Source organism: Ovis aries, chromosome 3, assembly GCF_016772045.2.
Source record: "Ovis aries strain OAR_USU_Benz2616 breed Rambouillet chromosome 3, ARS-UI_Ramb_v3.0, whole genome shotgun sequence".
Lineage (NCBI taxonomy): Eukaryota > Metazoa > Chordata > Mammalia > Artiodactyla > Bovidae > Ovis > Ovis aries.
In genome coordinates, this window is record NC_056056.1 from 149,350,473 (window position 1) to 149,372,691 (window position 22,219).

Genomic DNA, 22,219 nt, shown 5'->3' on the forward strand with positions numbered 1-22,219 from the left:
AACTGAGATCTGAAAATATTAAATGGAAAGTCCCAGAAGTAAACAATCCATAAGCCTTAAATTGTATGCTGTGCTGAGTGTCATGGCAGAATCGCTTGTCATCCTGCTCTGTCCGACCCATGATGTAAATCATTCCTCTGTCCAGAATATCCTACCTGATAGTCACTTAGTAGCTGTCACGGTTATCAGATCTACTGTCACGATATTGCAGTGCTTGTGTTTGAGTCACTCTTATTTTACTTAATATTAACCCCAAAGCACAAGAGTAGTGACACTGGCAATTCAGATATTCTCTTACTGTGCCTAATTTACAATTGCCATAGGTATTATGTATAGGAAAAAACATAGTATATATAGGGTTCAGTTTGAAGTACTCCCTCACTAGGGGTTTGGAACATATCCCCCACCTGCAGGTAAGGGGCACCACTGTACTGTACAACTCAGCCAGGAAAACAGTCACAGATGAAAGGTGGTTGGAAGCATTAAACATATTTCTGAAACATAGTTTTGAGGAAAAGAATGAATAAAAGGAGGAAAGAAACAATAACTGGAAATTGCTGGACCCAGATATTTGCTTTATTTAAAAACTGTTTAGCATTCCACACCTACTAAAGCCCTTGGGGGAAAATTTGTTTTTAATATTGCAAATGACAAAACAACATCATTCACTTGAGTTAGCCATGTTGAATTTGTAAATGCTTCAAAAGCCTTCTTTGAGGTAGAAATATTATATAAAAATGTACCTGGTGTCTTTAAAAATAACCAGTATCTGTTTCCGTTTCACATGGTCCTAAAATGCTCCACGGTCTCCTTCAATGGGAATGAAGGGTACAGAACATCCTACTTTAGCATAAGGATTATTTTGAAATGAAGACAATTGAGAAGAATCATATTCAAGGAAAGCTCTCCACACTTTCCCTGTTTGCCTGAAAGCAGGACATAAATTTGTAAAGGTATCCCCCTCCTTTCTCTTCCTGGAAGGACAGAAGTTAATCACTGGAGACAACTCTAGACCCTAATAGCCCAGGGATGGCACCAATGGAATCTATAAAACGAACTTTATTAACTCAGCACTTATCTTCTATTAGCTCCTCAAATATTTACCTCCCTACAATATGCTGCCCTAGCAACTCAAGGTCTTTCTCCTTCATCTTGCCACTTCTCTAATCATTTATCGCGCTCTTTTCCTTTTTTTTTAAAGATGCCATAAGCTCAAGTTCTAACCATCTCTCTGAATCTCACCACTGAGTGCTCCCTTGCATATACATGGTGCGTATGTTACTAGACTTCTCTGTTTAATCAGTCTTTTTTCAGGCTAATTTACAGGGCTCCAGACAATGAACCCCTGGAGCAGGAAATGGAAACCCACTCCAGTATTCTTGCCTAGAAAACTCCATGGACAGAGGAGCCTGGTGAGCTAGAGTTGATGGTGTCTCAAAGAGTCAGACAGTCTGAACATGCACATAAACACAAGAAAGGAACCTAAGATGGGTATAAGGAAAAACAGTGTTTCCTCCACTATAGGAAAAACTTATTTCTCTGCAGAATAATGCTTAAGTCCACAGTCAGTTTTAGGTTTTACTGAGATTATCTCTAAATTGTCTTCATGATATAAAGTCTGGCTCTTTCAAACTGGGCAGTTAGTGCCTTAAGGGAAGGGAACCCCCAACTCTGCCCCAGCTACCTGCAATTTCATGAGGCAGACTTCAAATGAGTTATCAAAAATTATTCCCCAGGGGATTTGGACTTAGAATTCAGCTTTCCATAATTCCATAATAGTGAGACTAAAGGGAAACATTGGGGAAAAAAAAGAATCATTATTTTCAGCATTTGCAAACTAGATAAATGGCTTGATGAGATCTGAATATTACGTATTAAAATCAGCATGTTGATGAGGATATAGGCAATAAGCAAAAAATTTAAAAAATCAAAAAAGGATGACTACTTTGTATCTGAAGACTTCAAAGAAGTAAGCAACAGATTTCTTTGGGGTTGTATAGAGATGCTAATGGAAAGCACTTCTGTGCCCCAAGGAAGGTGCAGACAAATACCATAAAATGAGAGTAAGTGCTGTCTGTGCGTTCCCTTAAAAATACTTTCCTAAGGGTTGGACTTACCCTGAATAGAGCTTTGAAAGTATATTGTGAAAACAGTAGCCAGCATTTATTATGTGCTTACTACCCTCCAGGTACTCTGGTAGAATATTTGATCTGACTTCATCCTTAAAATAACCCTGTGTTGGAAGAATTTTTAATTGACACTTTACAACCAAAGAAACTGAGGCAAGGAAAAATTGGTTTCCCAGACTTCCCTGGTGGTCCAGTGGCTAAGACTCCACACTCCCAATACAGGGGGCTCAGATTCGATCCCTGATCAGGGATCTAGATCCTCCATGCCGCAACTAAGAGTTCACACGCTGCAACTAAGACCTGGTGCAGGCAAATAAATGAAGATTAACATAAAAAGAAACAAAGAAAGGTTAGTTTTCCCAAGTTTACACAACTTACAATGATACAATGATTTGAAACGCTATCAGTATGATTTTTAAACCTGTACTACTTACTCCTTGGCCAGCTTTTCTCAAACTGGAATCACCTTGCTTTTTGTTGAAATGTAGCTTCCTGGGTTTCAATCCCTGGTTCACTGTATCAGAATTGGAGGTTGTGGTATCCAGAAATATGCATTTTTAAGAAGCTCCTATGTGATTCTAATACCTAATAAAGTTTAATAAGCACTGTGAAAAATTCTATTAGTTAAAAAAAATGAGGGTGAAACATGAGGTTGTTTAGCTGGCTATTTCTGAAACTACCTAATTGATCCTTCAGTCCATTTTCATGACTGCCTCATACTTCTGCACATGTGCACTGCACAAAATGTGCCCTGGGGGACGTCCCTGGTTGTCCAGAGGTTAAGACTTTGCCTTCCAACGCAGGGGTTGCAGGTGCGATTTCTGGTCAGGGAGCTAAGATCCCAGATGCCTTGCCACCAAAAAACCAAACACAAAACAGCAGCAATACTGTAACAAATTCAATAAAGACTTTAAAAGTGGTCACATTAAAAAAAGTTTTTTTTAAAATACAATAAAGGTGCCCTGAGATAAGACAGGAGTGGGGAGCAGGAGGGCTGGCTATGGGAGGAGAGATGGGGTGGAAATCTAGATCTGAATGCTAGATTTGCCTAGGGTTAGGGGGGTGGTCCTTTGTTGTAATTGGTAAAAAAGCACCCTGTAGCCTAGCAACTGACCTAGCGATACCAGACAGGAAGACAAAGATTTGGTGTCTATCATCCTCAATATAAAAAACTGATTCCCTTTGATTTTGTCTCACCAAAGGAGATTTCCACCCCACAATGCTTGTTCTTTTGGCTAACAGGGAGAAAAAATGTTGATAATCTCTTTTTTTAATGGAGTGGAAAATTTCTTAAACTTATCTTAACCAGTTCACATAAAAATCTGAACTGCAATGGCACCCCACTCCAGCACTCTTGCCTGGAAAATCCCATGGACAGAGGAGCCTGGTAGGCTGCAGTCCATGGGGTCGCTAAGGGTCGGACACGACTGAGCGACTTCACTTTCACTTTTCACTTTCATGCACTGGAGAAGGAAATGGCAACCCACTCCAGTGTTCTTGCCTGGAGAATCCCAGGGACGGGGGAGCCTGGTGGGCTGCCATCTATGGGGTCGCACAGAGTCGGACACGACTGAAGCGACTTAGCAGCAGCAGCAGCAGTCACATGATAGTAACAGTCCCCACTGAAAGACAAGACGATCTCCTTCAAAGTGCTTTCTCCATGAAGATCTTATAGGAAACAGAGATCTTTCTAGATTTACGATCACACATACTTCTTATCTGAGCACAGAAACTTCCTTTTCATACGGGCCGCCAGAACATTAAAATTTTCCCATCTCCAGCAAGACTATGTTGACTTTTTTGGTGCCAATCAGACCTTTCATGCTTTGTCTTATTTTTTTCACACCTTTCTAATTTATCTTGCAAAATTCTGTGAATCTTTAGAGCACTCATTGAACCTTTCTTAGAATAGGCGTGTATCAATTATGTACATTTACACATCAGGTATACAATAAACACTGGAAATTATTTTAGTTGCCAAGCTTTACCCATATTTTTATGAAGAAGAATATGCTACCTCACTACTGAAAATTGCACTTAAGTATTTTGATGAAATCTCATTTCAGAGTCTACAAATGCCTCATCATTATCACAATCACAGAATAATTCTGCAGGCATAATGTCAGTTCATATATGCCAGGCCTCTGGTATAGCAGCATAGCCAAATGACATAAAAAAGGTCATGATTTCATCTTTTGAACCTTTTGAAGAGATTCTATCTATTCCTGCTCTAAATCTTGTTTATTATTGGTAACATGACCTACTTTAAAAAAAAAAATCTGAAACAGATAAAAATAAAAACAAAAAAACTTAAATACAATAAAATCTTTAAATTGACAGTAAAGAACAAGTACAATGTAATTAGGATAGAGATAAAACAGAAATCCCAGGCTAAGAAAAGCTCCTGCCTTAAAGCATAAGTGGAACTTACCTCTCGAGCATCCCAGTGCCCAAGGAAAAAAGAACAGAGATGAGTTACACATTGTCATTATATTAAAAAAAAGAAATGTGTCGGTTCACCAGATTGAACTTTTTGCTAAGGCTAACCTCCATAAATTAGGTTGTGTGCATTTTTACACGAAGCAATCTGTATAACACATTTAAAGTCCCTTAACAGCAGGTTTACAAAGCTGGTTAATGAAACCATGTTAGGGGTTTTCAAACACTGATTTCAAGGTCTCAGTTCTCCTGAGGTTTTAAATAAGTTTTCAGGCGAGGTTGATGATTACTCACATTTGGTAATACATGACTAAACATTATTTTACTCCCAGTTTTACTAAACCGCACACACCTAAAGTACACAGTCTGATGAGTTTCACAGTATACACCTGTGAAACCATCACCAAAATCAAGCTGGTAGATGTATCCCTTGCTGCCAAAGTTTCTTTGTACTCTCCGATAAGCCCTCCCTGTCACTCATACCCCGGAGAAGACAATGGTACCCCACTCCAGTACTCTTGCCTGGAAAATCCCATGGACAGAGGAGCCTGGTGGGCTGCAGTCCATGGGGTCATAAGAGTCGGACACGGCTGAGTGACTTCACTTTCACTTTTCACTTTCATGCATTGGAGAAGGAAATGGCAACCCACTCCAGTGTTCTTGCCTGGAGAATCCCAGGGATGGAGGAGCCTGGTGGGTTGCCGTCTATGGGGTCGCACAGAGTCAGGCACGACTGAAGTGATTTAGCAGCAGCAGCAGTCACTCATACCCACACCTCCTACCAACAATGCTTTTTAAATATCAAATGTATCAGTCTGGTTTTCCACAATAACAAGAGCAAGTCATTCAAGACTGAAATCACTGAAAAGCAGTCTCGGTTATGGGCTGAAAGGAGAGGCTTCTGTCAGGTTAGATTCCTGACATTGAAGTGACAACACATTTTATGTCTAATACTGAAGAACCTGACATGTATTCATTCCCAGAGAACTTTGCATGGGGTTGGGCTTCAGTGTTTGAAAGTTTTCTATAAAAGTCTCTAATGTATAGACAAATATTCAGTTGATATAAATCCCTGGCAGTTCAGTGGTTAAGACTTGGTGCTCTCACTGTCGTGGGCCCTGGGTTTGATTCCTGGTTGGGGAATTAAGATCCCACAAGCTGTGCAGCATGGCCAAAAATAAATAAATGAATAAAATAAATATTCAATTGAATTGCCACAGGTGCGAGGTGGCTATGACACACAAGATTTTCAGGTAGGAACTCTTATTTAATCATTGATACCTAATCTGGAAAACTTTAATGTGGGTATTCTTAAATGTTTCTGTTTTCAGCAACATTGAAACTCAAATGTTTCAAGTTTCAGAGCACATGGCTCTATAACCTGTGCTCGCTGCTGCTGCTGCTGCTGCTAAATCGCTTCAGTTGTGTCCCACTCTGTGCCACCCCATAGACGGCAGCCCACCAGGCTCCCCCGTCCCTGGGATTCTCCAGGCAAGAACACTGGAGTGGATTGCCATTTCCTTCTCCAATGCATGAAAGTGAAAAGTGAAAATTGAAAGTGAAGTCGCTCAGTCGTGTCCGAATCTTTACGATCCCACGGACTGCAGCCCACTAGGCTCCTCCGTCCATGGGATTTTCCAGGCAAGAGTACTGGAGTGGGGTGCCATCTAGAAGACCAAATTAAAATGTACCCCATGAAGAAACTGACTTGATCCACTGATTTGTGATTTTTTAAAAAATTGCTTGCTACCTATAGATGTTGAAGATTAGCCAGTAAAAACACTGAATTTGGTTTTGGCATAATTGAGCTGTCCTTACTAAGAGTAATTAACCAATGTGTTTATTTAGTTACTGTCTGAAGCAAACATAAGAACTTGGCAAGAGAGGACAAAGCATGTTAATTGTCCTGTCTTATAAAGGATTGTATATCTTCTTATACAATCACAGGAAGGCACCTGAACAGCTGATCCAGAAGCTGTATCAAGTTATTGCTATAAATTACAGTAGGAAACGGGGACCAGAATACAGACCCTTTGTAGTATTCTTTAGGGTGATTTGCTATATGGTGAGCCCATCTTTGTCCACTTGCTTTCAGCTATGATATTGTGATATGGGCTTTTTTTTTTTTTTGGTTGCTCTGTATCTTCCTTCCAGAATGTGGGCTTTCTCTAGCCACAGCGAGTAGGGAACACTCTCTAGCTGTGGTGCCCAGGTTTCTCATTGTCGTGGCTTCTCCTGCTGCGGAGCACGGGCTTCAGTACTTACAGGGCCCAGGCTCTAGAGCACAAGCTCAACAGTTGAGGTGCACGGGCTTCATTGCTTCATGGCATGTGGAGACTTTCCAGACCAGGGATCAACCCCATGTCCCTTGTACTGGCAGGCGGATTCTCATCCATTGTACTACCAGGGAAGTCCTGTAATAGGGGCTTTTAAAAGCTTGAGAGGTATTCTATTGACATCACAGCTTTACTCCAGAGATGGCATCTATTAGGGTGAAAGGTTCATTATAGGTCTATAAGTGTTATGCTGCTGCTGCTGCTGCTAAGTTGCTTCAGTCGTGTCTGACTCTGTGCGACCCTATAGACGGCAGCCCACCAGGCTTCCCCGTTCCTGGGATTCTCCAGGCAAGTACACTGGAGTGGGTAAACATCCTTATATTTTCTTAGCTGTTTTCTCCAATTAGATGAACTTAGAGAAGTAAATGTTTTCTTTACTTTTAATTGGTGGATAACTGCTTTTCAATGTTGTGTTAGTTTCTGCCATACATCAACATGAATCAGCCATAGGTATACATATGTCCCCTCGCTCTTGATCCTCCCTCCCACACCATCCCATCCTTCTAGGTTGTCTGGAGTAGTAATGTTTTTTAAAAAAAATATGTATTTATTTGACTGCACGGGGTCTTAGATGTGCCGTGAGGGATCATCGGTCTTCGCTGCTGCTGCTGCTGCTGCTAAGTCACTTCAGTCGTGTCCGATTCAGTGCGACCCCATAGACGGCAGCCCACCAGGCTCCCCCGTCCCTGGGATTCTCCAGGCAAGAACACTGGAGTGGGTTGCCATTTCCTTCTCCAATGCATGAAAGTGAAAAATGAAAGTGAAGTCGCTCAGTCGTGTCCGACTCTTAGCGACCCCATGGACTGCAGCCTACCAGGCTCCTCTGTCAATGCGGTTTTGCAGGCAACAGTACTGGAGTGGGTTGCCATTGCCTTTTCCTCCTTTTGGTATAGATAACCTCATTTCCCTCAGGCTTTTTTGCCCCTTGTAGTCATCATTCCAGTCCTATACAGACAGGCTTAAAGGTAGCAGTGTGAAGAAAGAGGATAGAGGAAGACTTCCTGGGAGGTCCAGTGGTTAAGACTATGTGATTCCACTGCAGGGGGCCCGGTTTCAGTCTCTGGTGGGGGAACTAAAATCCTGCATGCCATACAATGAGGCCAAAACAATTTTTTAAAAAAGAAAGACAAGAAAGAAAATTCATTTAACAAGCTAGTTGTTACAATTGCCCCTGAAAAGCTCAGGGCTTAGGGGTACTAATATCCACATAGTCAAAAATCCCTATATAATTTTACAGTTAGCCATTCTATCCCAAGTTGCTCATCCATGGATTCAGCTAACTGCAGATAATATGGTACCACAGTATTTATTGAAATAAAATCCATGTATAAGTGGACCTTTGCAGTTCAGACCTGTGTTGTTCAGGGTCAACTATACTTTCCATTCTAGTATACGTATCTTGAATAGAGATATGCAAGGGGAAAAAAAAATCAGTAACACTAGTTGCTTGATTAGGAACACAAATAGAAATTATCCCCTAAATTTATCCCAAGCCATCATTTAGCAACATTAAATTATTATAATAGTTGGGCTTATTTAGCAAACATTTTCCTACTCATTAGAATGATTGTCCCTACAGATGCAGCCCAGACAAGTAACTGTCTCAATCCAGCTCTTCCAAAGCAGAGGCCTAGGAAAACCATGGCAATCTTGTGCTCCCAGAGTAAAAAACTTCTTTTAAGTTTTTATTCACACTAGGTAGTAATTATTTTTTGTACATCTGTCTATTTTTGCAGCCTGAGTCTAAGAACCCTGAAGTCATTAGGGATAATCCTTGCCTGAGAAAATCTCTCCTGCACTTTCAAGAAAAAAAGAGGAATTACTGTCAAGACTTGCAAACCAAGAGGATGCTTATTACTTTTTGCCTTTAAAAAGGGCAAATCAAGGAACTGATTTTATCCTACATTCAGCTTGGCATAATTATAAATCCTCTGTTTTTGTTGTTCGTTTTGTTCCTTAAAAAAACTTTTTGTTTTGTTTTGGGGTATAGCCGATTAACAATATTGTGACAGTTTCACGTGAACAGCGAAGTATGACTCAGCCATACGTATACATGTATCCATTCTCCCCCAATTCCCCTCCCATCCAGAATGCCATATAACCTTGAGCAGAGTTCCATGTGCTATGCACTACGTCTTTGTGTAGATCCTTTGTGTTGTTCCATTTTAAAAATGGAAAAACAATTTAAACTATCTAGATAGTTTCTAAGGCAGAAACCTAAGACTGCATTACATTTGCATGAAATCCTTTCCTTTTCCACCCACCTCTGTGAATTGTTCAGGAAGAGTCACCTGTATCCGAAACTGTGGCTGCTGGAGAGCATGACTCTCAGCTCCCTGACAGCATCAAAGAGGACGAGTCTGTAAAGTGGATGACGGTTTCGGCCCAGTACTTCCTCTGAGCTTTTCCTAAGAAAAGCTGTTCTTTGGGGGTAATTTGGCTTGTGGGCCTCTGAATTACCAGGTAAGCTATTTATTTCACACAGAGCTGTGTTTTCTGGCCAGATTGCTTAAATTTAAGATTTAAACAGAAATAAACTAGAGAAAGGAAGACATCTACATTCTATTTAAGACAAACTGTTCCCATAATAGTTCTTACCTGTGTACCCTACTTGGTAGTTCCAGTTTTAAAGTGAAAATCTATGCCATTAAAAAGAAATCACCATGGGAAAGATGGGTTATTCAATAAATTGTATTGGGACAATACTGATCATTTGGGGAAAAGGTATTGGTTCTCCATCTTATTCTTTACCAAAAAAGAAAAGAAAAATTCCAGTTGGACTGAAAACCATGAATGCTCTAGAAGAACACCTGAATGTTTAAAAATAACACTGGAATGAGAAACACAAAAAGTCTTTGTAATGGAGTTTTTTGATACAAATATGTCCCAAGTATTCTACTGGACTTACTTATACTAAGAAGTTACTAATTGTTTATCAGAAATTAAAATTTAACAGGGTTTCTTGTATTTCAGTTCACTAAATTTAGCAACCCTAATTTCTAAGACATGAAATATAGAAATTACTGAGAAAATATGAATGATCCAATTATAGAAATGTATACATTTTTTAATAGCCAAAAAACTCCATTAAGACCCATAGGTAAAATAAAAACAACTAGCTAATAAAAATAAATTTCTTTTCATATGAAAAAGATACTCAATTCTTTAATAAAAGAACAGGGTAGTGTCATTGGCCAAGATGGTGGAGTAGGAAGACCCTGAGCTCACCTTCTCCCAAAAGCATCCAAAATAACAACTATTTACAGAGCAACCATCCATGAGAACAATGTGAAGACAAGCAGAAACGATTTTCCACGGCTGTAGATGTAAAGAAGGAACCACACAAGGTGGGTGGGAGGAATGGAGCTGACACATAGTCAAAATCCACAAGCTCGGGTGCTGCTGCTGCTGCTAATTCACTTCAGTCATGTCCAGCTCTGCGCAACCCCATAGATGGCAGTCCACCAGGTCCCTCTGGGATTCTCCAGGCAAGAACACTGGAGTGGGTGGCCATTTCCTTCTCTAATGCATGAAAGTGAAAAGTGAAAGTGAAGTCGCTCAGTCGTGTCCGACTCTTACCACCCCATGGACTGCAGCCTACCAGGCTCCTCCGTTCCTTGGGATTTTCCAGGCAAGAGTACTTGAGTGGGTTGCCATTTCCTTCTCCAACAAGCTTGGGTAGACAACTCACAAACAGAAAGATAATCACAGCTGCAAAGACTCTTCCCAAAGAGTGAGAGGTCTGAGCACCACACTGAGCTCCCCAGCCTGGGGGTCCTGCACTGAGAAGACAAGCTTCCAGAACATCTGGCAGTGAAGACAGTGGGACCTGACCACAGGGGAGCTGCAGCACTATAGGAAACATAGACCCTGTGCTTAAAGATGCACAAAAGATATCGTGCCATGAGTGTCAGCACAGAGGCAGTGCTTTGAAATGAACCTAGAAAAACCCACTTGCTGGTCCTGGAGAGCCTCCTGGAGAAGAAAAAAGCAACTGGAACTACCCCTGGGGACACCAGCACCGGTAGGAGCCATCTGGGGGAGCTCATTCTACCATGAGGACATTGGTGCTGGTGAGTGCCATTCTGGAGTCTTCCCTAGCCTATTACTGCTAGGGGAGTATGTCCCCACCAGCAGGCCAGGGCAAGCCCCGAGTCCTCCATGGCAGGATGGCTGTCTTATAAGGCAGGGTCTGACAGTCAGTTGGGGTGGGGCTAGCCCCACTTACCACTGCATCCACAGTAGTCGGCCCTATCACAGCAGATGGATGTATGTAGCCCAGAGTATAGCTCTGGTGGCTAGATAGGGGTGTGGCTCATCAAACCTCATGGACCTCACAGGACCTCCTAAGACCTCTCTTCCACAGGATAGAAATTCATAGGATCAGAGGATCGAACCTCATGAGATGTCTCTTACATACTGCCATTTTTCCAAATCAGGAAACAACCCACCTACCTGAAAGTGAAAGTTGCTCAGTCGCTCCGACTCTTTGCAAGCCCATGGGCTACACAGTCCATGGAATTCTCCAGGCCATGGGGTGGGTAGCCTTTCCCTTCTCCAAGGGATCTTCCCAACCCAGGTCTCCTGCATTGCAGGTGGGTTCTTTACCAGCTGAGCCACAATCAGGAAACAACCCACCTACCTAATACATACAAATCAACACAGAGAATGAGGTAAAATGAGGCAACAGAGGAATACGTTCCAAATGCAGGAATAAGATATAACCTTAGAAAGAGAACTTTTAAAAGTGGCAAAAGCAAGCTACAAATATTTAAAGATAATGATCATGAGATCACAAACTCAAGAGAAGGATGGATGAACCAAGTGAGAATTTTAACAAAGGATTAGAAAACATGAAAAACCACACAGAGCTGAAGATACAAGAGCTGAAAGAAAAGATACACTAGGAGGAGTCCACAGGAGAGTAGATGGTACAGAAGGCTTCCCTGGTGGTTTAGTAGTGAAGAATACACCTGCAGTGCAGGAGACAGAGGTTTGATCCCTGATTTGGAAAGATCCCCTGGAGAGGGAAATGGCAACCCACTCCAGTATTCTTGCTAGGGAAATCCCACGGACAGAGGAGCCTGGGGGGCAGGGGCTACAATGCATGCAGTTGCAAAGAGTTGGAAATGACTTAGTGACTAAACAACAACAGAATGATACGGAGGAACAGATCAGTGAGTGACCTGGAAGGCAGAGTAGTGAAAATCACCCAAACTGAACAGAAAAAGAAAATAATAATGTTTTTTGAAAATTAGGATATTTTAAGGGACTTCTGGGACAACATCAAGCAAACTAACATTTGCATTTTTGGAGTCTTAGAAGGTGAAGAAAGAGAGAAATGGGGCAAACTTATTTGAAGAAATATTAGCTAAAAACATCCTTAACTATAAAAGGAAAGAGACATCTAAGTACAAGAATCACAAAGTCCCAACAAGAGGAATCCAAAGAAGTTCGCGCTGAGAGACACTGTGATTAAAATGGCTAAAAGACAACTTTCTCACACCATAAACTTAAAATGTAAGACCTGAAACCTTAGAACTCCTAGAAGAAATCACAGGGAGTATGCTCTCTGACACGGATCTTAACAACACTTCTTTTGGATAAGGCTTCTCAGGCAAGGGAAACAAAAGAAATACTAACAAATGGGACTACACCAAACTAAAAAGCTCTTGCACACACACACACACACACACACACAAAAACAAAAGCCTACTGAATGGGAGAAGATATTTGCTAGTGATATATCTGACAAGGGGTTAATATCCTAAGTACACAAAGAACTCCTACAACTCAACATCAAAAACAAACAAACAGAAACCCTGATTAAAAAATGGGCAGAGGACTTGAACAGACACTTTTTCAAAGAAAACATGGCCAATAGGCACATGAAAAGATGCTTGACATCATTAATCATCAGGGAAATGCAAACTAAAACCACAATGAGATGTCATCTTGGTAAATCTAAGTAAGTGTTTCCCTGAGTTCTGTGAGCCGCTCTAGCAAATCAAGCCTGATGTGGAGGTCATAGAAACCTGATTTGTAGCCAAGTCAGACTCCAAGTATAGTTAAAGCTATGATTTTTCCAGTAGTGATGTATGGATGGGAGAAGGCAATGGCACCCCACTCCAGGACTCTTGCCTGGAAAATCCCATGGATGGAGGAGCTTGGTGGGCTGCAGTCCATGGGGTCGCTAAGAGTCAGGCACGACTGAGCAACTTCACTTTCACTTTTTACTTTCATGCATTGGAGAAGGAAATGGCAACCCACTCTAGTATTCGTGCCTGGAGAGTCCCAAGGGCAGAGGAGCCTGGTGGGCTGCCGTCTATGGGGTCGCACAGAGTCGGACACGACTGAAGCAACTTAGCAGCAGCAGCATGTATGGATGTGAGAGCTGGAGCATAAAGAAGGCTGAAATTGTGGAGCTGGAAAGTCCCTTGGACAGCAAGGAGATCAAACCAGTCAATCCCAAAGGAAATCAACCCTGAATATTCATTGGAAGAACTGAAGCTGAAGCTCCAATACTTTGGCCACCTGATGCAAAGAGCCGACTCACTGGAAAAGACCCTGATGCTGGGAAAGATTGAGGGCAAGAGGAGAAGGGGGTGACAGATGGTTGGATGGCATCACTGACTCAATGGGCATGAGTTTGAGCAAACTCCAGGAGATAGTGAAGGACAGGGAAGCCTGGAGTGCTGCAGTTCATGGGGTGGACTTAGAGACGGAACAACAACAGAACCCAGCTAGTGCTAGTGGCAAAGAACCTGCCTGTCAACACAGGAGGCTTAAGAAATGTGGGCTCGATCCTTGGGTTCAGAAGGTCCCCTGGAAGAAGGCATAGCAACCTACTCCAGTATTTTTGCTTGGAGAATCCCATGAACAGAGGAGTTGGCAGGCTACGGTCCATAGAGTTGCAAAGAGTTGGACACGACTACAGCGACTTGGCATGCACACACAGAAACTGTGGGTAACCTAGTTCAGTTCAGTTCAGTCGCTCAGTTGTGTCTGACTCTTTGCAACCCTAAGAACCACAACAAGCCAGGCCTCCCTGTCCATCACCAACTCCCAGAGTTTACCCAGACTCATGTCCATTGAGTCAGTGATGCCATCTAACCATCTCATTGGACTGGAAAAGGTCAGTTTTCCTTCCAATCCCAAAGAAAGGCAATGTCAAAGAATGCTCAAACTACCACACAATTGCACTCATCTCACACGCTAGTAAAGTAATACTCAAAATTCTCCAAGCCAGGCTTCAGCAATATGTGAGCCGTGAACTTCCAGATGTTCAAGGTGGTTTTAGAAAAAGCAGAGGAACCAGAGATCAAATTGCCAACATCCAATGGATCATCGAAAAAGCAAGAGTTCCAGAAAAACATCTATTTCTGCTTTATTGACTATGCCAAAGCCTTTGATTGTGTGGATCACAATAAATTGTGGAAAATTCTGAAAGAGATGGGAATACCAGACCACCTGACCTGCCTCTTGAGAACCTGTATGCAGGTCAGGAAGCAACAGTTAGAACTGGACATGGAACAACAGACTGGTTCCAAATAGGAAAAGGAGCACATCAAGGCTGTATATTGTCACCCTGCTTATTTAACTTCTATGCAGAGTACATCATGAGAAACACTGGGCTGGAAGAAGCACAAGCTGAAATCAAGATTGCTGGGAGAAATATCAATCACCTCAGATATGCAGATGACACCACCCTTATGGCAGAAAATGAAGAACTAAAGAGCCTCTTGATGAAAGTGAAAGAAGAGAGTGAAAAAGTAAGACCTACTAATAATTGGTATCTGAAGTGGCCTAGAAGCCATCTGGTGCAATTGAGCCCTTAACCTTTGGGCTCTGATTCTGTCTCCAAGTATATAGTGTCAGAACTGAGTTATTAATAAACTGTAGAACACCAGCTGGTATGGTGGAAAATTGCTTGATGTGGGGAAAAACCCACATACATTTAGTGGTCAGAAGTGAAATTTTTGTATGAAGAATAAAGGAGACACACAGGAAGGAGACTGAAGTGAGATTTTCTATTAAAGCTTCAAACCAAGGCCATACCCAAGTTTCCTAACTTGGAGAAATGAATTCGTCAATCCACAGAACACAACACAGATTCAAAATCTTTAGAAATTTGGGGCAATTTAAAAGCTTTAGAACTGAAGAGAGGCTCATAGCCATTCATTGTAAAAGATAATTACACTTAATACTATCTACAGTTTACTACCAGTATGTTTCCTACTGATGCTCTAACAAATTTAGCAGCTTTAAGGAGCCTGGTGGGCTACAGTCCACGGGGTTGCAAAGAGTCGGACTCGACTGAGCGACTTCACTCTCACTTTGGCTTCCCTGGTGGCTCAGACGGTAAAGCATCTGCCTACGATGCAGGAGACCCAGGTTCGATCCCTGGGTTGGGAAGATCCCCTGGAGAAGGACATAGCAACCCACTCCAGCACTCTTGCCTGGAAAGTCCCATGGACGGAGAAGCCCGGTAGGCTAGAGTCCATGGGGGTCGTGAAGAGTCAGACATGACTGAGTGACTTCACTTCACTTCACTTCAAACAATGCAAATTCATTCTCTTCTAGTTCTGCAGGTTAGAAGTTTGAACTCTGATTCACTGCGCTGAAACAGAGGTGTTAGCAGAGCTGTTCCTTCTGAAGGCTCTGGGGAGAATCCGTTTCTTTGCCTTTCCCAGTTCCTAGAGGTTCCCCGCATCCCTCGGCTCCCGGCCCCTCCTCAGCATCACTCCAGTCTCTTGCTTCCACTGTCCTTATGCCACTCCTTGGATCTTCACCACTCTCTTATAAAGACCCTGTCAATTCAGATCTGCCCAGATAACGCAAATAAACCTTTCATCTCGGGACCCTTTACTTAACTGCATCTGTGAAGTCCCTTTTACTACACCAGGTAACATAAGGTAACAAGGTAAGGTACCATAAATCCATGGAGACCAGGATGTGGACATCTTCACATGTATGTGTGCTAAGTCACTTCAATCGTGTCCAACTCTCTGTGACCCCATGGACTGTAACCCGTTAGACCCCTCTGTCCATGGCATTCTCCAGGCAGGAATACTGGAATGGGTTCCTATGTCCTCCTCCAGAGGATCTTCCTGATCCAGGGATGGAACCCACATCTCTTATGTCTCCTGCATGGGCAGGCGGGTTCTTTACCACTAGTGCCACCTGGGAAGCGCTGTGGATATCTTTAGGGGCCATTATTTAGACAATTACATAAATTATCTACTCCTTTCCCCAATTAGTCATTCAGAATTAAATCATCAACAGAAGGAACTTTTTAAAAAGGCAAGGGAGTACTTCCCTGGAGACTCAGTGGTTAAGACTTCAATGCAGGGAGCGTGGGTTCAATCCCTGGTCGGGGAAGTAGGATCCCAGGTGCCATGTGACACAGTCAAAAAACAAAAGTTAAAAACAAGACAAAAAACTAAAGAATAAATTCTTTTCTAATATCCCAACTTGAATTATTAAAAAAAATCTACTTTTTTCATTTTTTTCAACATTTGCTCTTTTATGACAAAAGCATTTACACACAAAATACGCATGATGAAAGATATTACAAAACACCTCTCTTTCCTGCACCCGCACCATTTTCCTGCACTGTTTTCCTGGAGTTCCAGCACATCCCCCTGTACCCGCTGTTCCTAATCATTAATAGAGCTCCAAAAATTTCAATCCTCCACTTTAATCCTCCCTAAGGAACTGTCTCCTTATTTTTTATAAACTTTATTTCATCTTAATAATACATTAATATAATACCACATCAACTAATACATTAATAATAATAAAATAATACATCTTTTCTGTTTTCCTTTCAACTTTACACTTTATCAAATATGTCCAAAGATTCTTGATTCTCCTTTACTCAGTCTTTCATGAAACAATGTCATGAGTAATTCTCTGTATTAATTTTAACTACAGTGCCATACCACATTATAAATTTGACCCTCTTGAACTTTTTCCCCATTATCTTTCCTTCAAATCTTTTCAAAGCTCTGAATTTTAAAACTGAGGTAGAATTTCCAGAGAAATTCAGAGATAATAAGTGCATAAGTTTGATCATGTCATGTTAATATTGTTGATTTCTGGTCCTTTTATCTCTAGTTTATAAAAACAGTTTCATAATTTCTATCCAACACATTCCTAAAAGCATGCATTCTTCCATACAATTATTTTTCTCATATTTAATGATTTAATCTCATATTAAACAGATTTTAATCAGAAATGGGGAAGTTGAAGAGTGGGCCTTTCTGTTTCCAAAGGAAATCTCTCAGAACCTGTTTTCCATTTCAGCAATGCCTACTCCTGGAGAGAAATCCTTAGAAATTAGAAATGTTGATTTATGATGCCAATGGTCAAAATGCTCTTTGGCTTTTCAATTTCTTATTTAGAGTGACTAATACTTTTTAAAATAATTTTTTGATGTGGGTTATTTTAAAAATCTTTATTGAATTTGTTACAATATAGATTGTTTTATGTTTTGGTTTTTCGGCGTGCGGCATGTGGGATCTTAGTTCCTTGATGAGGGATCAAACCCACACCCCTTGCATTGGAAGGTGAAGTCTTAACCACTGGACTGCCAGGGAAATGCCTAGACTAACTAACTCTTAAACATCAAAAGATGCTTGTTGTGATCTAGCATGCCTGAGCATTCAGTGATACAAGCAAGACTTCCTAGCAAGCCAGGGACTGGGAGGGACTAAAATCAACAGTACTGATTAACCAGGATATCTCAATATTCCTCCTGCTGACAGGTAACAGGACTCTTTAGTCACTTTGTGAAGCCAGTACCAAAGTAGAAAGAGAAGCTCTCTTTATAGAAAAGGCTGAAAACACTATATTAAAAAAAAAAATCACAGATTTTATTAAGTGCCTTTTTTTTCAAAATCTTCAAAAACAGGGTAGAGGCTCCCCTTTGAAATGAAATAAAATGATATCCAAAGGCCTACAATTGAGCTAGTGTCCCCCAGGCCATCTGATTTCGTGATTCTGAGATTCTCATATTCAAAGTTACTCCGCTGTTTCAGGTAAAGGAAGACTTGGCTGCACCCAGCATAGTAACTGCACACATAGAAAGGACTCTTTTGACAGATCACTTTAACAGCCATACTTTGTATCATTTCCCTAAGCTGAATCATATTCGCAGCCCTCCCTCCAGGCAAAGAGGACATGAAAAGTAGCAGGAGACAGAATCTCAGATCACACACTTGCAACGTGGGTGTGAGAAACCGTTTCCAGGGAGAAGATGACAAACATTCTGATGCACCCCAGATATGCATATAAGCAGGGATCCCATCGGGTATTTGTAAGGCTGGCAAGAGCCTCAGAATTTGGTCTCAAGGAAATGAGGCAGGTAAGGAATCTCCCCAAATGTCAATGTGTCTTCTTCCCATCTACAGTATGCCGGGCATATTGTATACAGTTTGAACAGTGGCATTTAAAGGGCGGTAGAGAAAACATTGCCCCCATGATTTCTGACATACAATCAAGATGGCAGGGGTTCCTTAACTAGCAAAACTGAAGCAGAGGCAGAGCAACGAGGGCTCACTCACCCACCTTCAGCTCGAATGCAAACGCCCCCACAAAGCGTGATCTCAGGACGTCTGCCCAAGTCAACAAAGCCTGGATTTTCTTCCAGTGGTTCCCACACCTAGAAGAGCGTGACACTGAGCTAAACTCAAAAGGAAAGCTCGGTAAATGTCAATGGAATAAGAAGGGAGTGAAAATCCAGCAACACAGAGTTTCAGTTAAGCAAATCTGGGGGATGGGGAAATGGGATGGGGGGATGGGAGGGCAGGATCCTAGACTTCATGGGAATTCTTTCAAAGGCCATGTATATTTGTTTGGAATTATAAATACCATTGATGTAGTTGCATAAACAGTCAAGTGTATTTGCTTGTGTTTTTACCAACTGTGCCAACTATTTCCAGATAATTTCCAAGAGTGATCGTGTACACTATGCTTTTTGTCATCACAAAATTTCTTTTCTTCTCTTCATGCTCGGTTATTTAAAAATCTGTCTCCAGCCTTTCCAAGCAACACATGTGCATGTACCTGCTGTCACTAGTGGTTCCCGTTCCTTCGACTCATCTGCTCCAGCCCTGCTTGGTCGCATTACCCTTCCCGAGAAGCCTACCAGCGCTGCTGTTCCTATGACGCTGCTTCAGGACTAGCATGCTTGGAAATGCTGCCAGGACCTAATAAAGCCAATACCAGATGAGCCCAAGCAGATGAACAGACACTCTACTTTTTCCAAACCTCGGAAAAGGATCCTGTAACTCATTTCACAACTTACTCTCAGGAAATCACGATTAATGTCTGATTGGGGGGAGCCTGGTGGGCTGCCATCTATGGGGTCACACAGAGTTGGACATGACTGAAGTGACTTAGCAGCAGCAGCAGCAGCAGGTGAAGTCCAATTCCCTGTAATTAGATCCTCAATGAAGAAAAATCAGCCAGTCACCACACTTTCTTTTCCTTTACACCTCTCTCCCATCAGCCTCGCTTCATTATTTTGGCAGTTTTGAAGAGAAGATCTAACAAACACATCCTGGGTCGGGGAAGAGTGAACTGCAAGTCTTTTTGATTAGTACAAAAGCTGAAGGAAACAGGGTTACTGCCTATTATAATATTGTCATTCTAGAAGTTTCCCAATTGTTAAAACCCATTTCATTAAAATGTATTATGCACTAAACAGTTATTTTTTTAATTGACTAATTCACAGAGGATCTATACTTTGCTGCTGCATGTTGGAAAACAGAAACAGGCTAGCATTTCTATCAAGGCTAGCAATGAATCCTTCAACCTAACCCCTAAATTATACAGTCAAGAGTACATGAATAATAGCTTTATGTTCTGTTTTGTTGCAGTCTGTAATGCAGTTATTTTTCTTGGTAGAAGTGCACTGAAGAGATATTGTAATACTTCAGCCCAGTAAAATTAGCTAAATTAATTGTCAAGCTCTTTTCCTAACTAGTAAATTGCTTTTATATATATATATGTTTGGAGGACAAAAGTTTTATAAAGAAGTGTGTATAACAATGAAAGTGATGACTTACAGTACAATTGTAGAAGTTTTTAAACTTGAGAAATTAAAAAGACCCTATCAGGCAATCATAGAGTCTCTCTTGGATGTGCCAGTAACTTAACGTTACCTTGGTAGCAGTTGATTTTCAAGATTCAAGAAAGTACACATACACAGCCATCAGATTGTTGGACTGAACATGATAAAGAGTTTGAAAATCACTAAAAATTTTCAGCATGAGTATTCCTAAGGAAACGTGTGTTCTTTCCTTCTGTCACAAGACTAATATTAACATCCCAGAGAGGGGGACACCCCTTCAGCTGGGATGCTGCAGTGATAAAGGCAGGGGTTGAAGCTGCATGGGGCCCCAGACAGACAGGCACTGTAAGCAGAAGATAAACTCTCATTGTTATAAGCTACTAAGATTTTCAGGTTGCTATCCCAGTGCAATTTAGCCTCAGCTAACTGAATCACACAGGTACAGGTTGGGGATCCTAAAATTTCACCAAGTCAACTAGCCTTCTCTTAATCTCAAACACAGTTTGCAGGTGAACATCTGAGTGTCTTAAATGAATTTCCCAGTACTCTGTTCCCTTCCATTCAGCCATTCAACAACACTTGCAGCAGCCACAGCGTGGCCAGCTCCAGGGCGGTGCCTGTGTGTCGGTTCTTATGAGTTAGCGGTAAGCCTGTGGGCAGAACACTGTCTGCTCCTGTATTCTCATCGACCAATGCCAGGCACATACTCCAGGTGCTCTGTAAATGTCTGTTGTTTGTTTACTGTTGAGATAAATTTCAAAATGCATTTGTACAAATGCAGAGGCGATAAAAGGGAAGGAGAACTTCCACGTGTCTGGGGAAAGAGAAGTATTATTTGAGCAAACACAAAAGAAGAAGAGGAGTATGGAGCACAAGTGTCTTGGCAGAGGACCCAGCACATGCAAAGGCACACGTTCCCTTGTCTGCCATTTCAGGTTATTTTGCCACCAATGGTACAATTAAAGAATGTTATAATTACAATGTCATTGATAAGATTCCATGGAGTCCCTGATGTTATCCGACCTCAGTATGGGCTAGAATCCTGGCTGATGTCAGCAGCTATATAGCAGAGTGCGTAAGAGCCTGGGCCACAGAGGTAGACTGCATAGGTTTGAATCCTGGTTCTGCTACTTGCTAGCTGTGTGATCTGTGCAAATTGCCTTACCTCTCTGTGTTTCATTCCTTTATGCAGAATATGAAAACTATGACAACAATGCTTTATATGGATGCTGTACAGATTTAATGAGATTCAATGTGTATAGCACCTAAACTGTTTCTGGAACAGAGTAAGCACTATATGAAGGCGTTGGCTACTGATTGGGTAAGGACAGAGGGCCAGATTATCAGGGAAACAGTCACATCTCTGTCTGTGACTCAGTATTTTCCAGCATTTTTATCAATAACTTGCATAAGAAAATTGAAGTCACTTAGGTTTACAATTAGAATAACATTTTTCAATGGAAGAAATAACAACTGTGTTCCAGAATCAAGATTCAAAATAATCATAAAAGAATGGAACAAACAGGAAAACAGCAATGGTATGTATTTATATAGATATCAAATTCTTGCACTGAAATTCAGAACATCATTCTTACAAAGAAATGTTAGAAATGAGGATAGGGAGAGACTTCAAGAGTAGCATGTATAAAATAGATGTGGGTCAAGTAAGTTTGATTAATCATAAGCTCTGTATGAATCAACAGTGTGTTGTTGCTTCCAAAATAATAATAATGCCATGTCAGGCCTCATTAACTGAGTTTGAGTCTCTAGATTGAACAATGGGGGCAGAAGTGTTTTGCCTTCCTCTGTACAGGCCAGCTCAAAGCAATAGTAAGAATAGCATCACAAGCAGTGAGAACAAGTCTAATCTCCACAGCAATGGCATGTGGAACGGAGGACGCCTTCGGTCTGAGGCTCAAGGACTCGGGTTCAGATCCTTACTCTGCTCCTCCCAGGTAGTATGACCTTAAAGGCTGTTTCTTCTGTAAATTCAGATAATATGGTCTACCTTCCTTCCAAGACCATAGTGCTAACCAGGATGAAGTTTTTTTGTGTGTGTGGTTAAAACATACATATACATACATACATACATATATATATGGGGGCTTCCTAGGTGGCATTAGTGGTAATGAACCTGCCTGTCAATGGAGGAGACATAAAGAGACACAGGTTCAATACCTGGGTCAGGAAGATTCCCTGGAGGAGCACACGGCAACCCACTCCAGTATTCTTGCCTG

General features: G+C 41.5%; 1 protein-coding gene and 1 non-coding gene across 3 annotated transcripts in view; one reads left to right on the forward strand and one right to left on the reverse strand.

Moving 5' to 3' along the window:
- KCNMB4 (potassium calcium-activated channel subfamily M regulatory beta subunit 4) overlaps positions 1-22,219 on the reverse strand; it is a 76,798-nt gene that overhangs the window by 7,878 nt on the left and 46,701 nt on the right. The window contains exon 3 of one of the 2 annotated variants that reach the window (XM_042246913.2): positions 18,476-18,569. The exons of the other annotated variant lie outside the window; for it this stretch is intronic. Coding sequence (XP_042102847.1) covers positions 18,476-18,569 — 94 coding nt within the window. The remainder of the gene's footprint in view (positions 1-18,475; positions 18,570-22,219) is intronic. 2 annotated transcript variants of the gene reach the window in all.
- Positions 15,248-15,319, forward strand: TRNAR-ACG (transfer RNA arginine (anticodon ACG)). The gene has a single exon. It is a non-coding gene; the product is annotated as a tRNA-Arg (tRNA).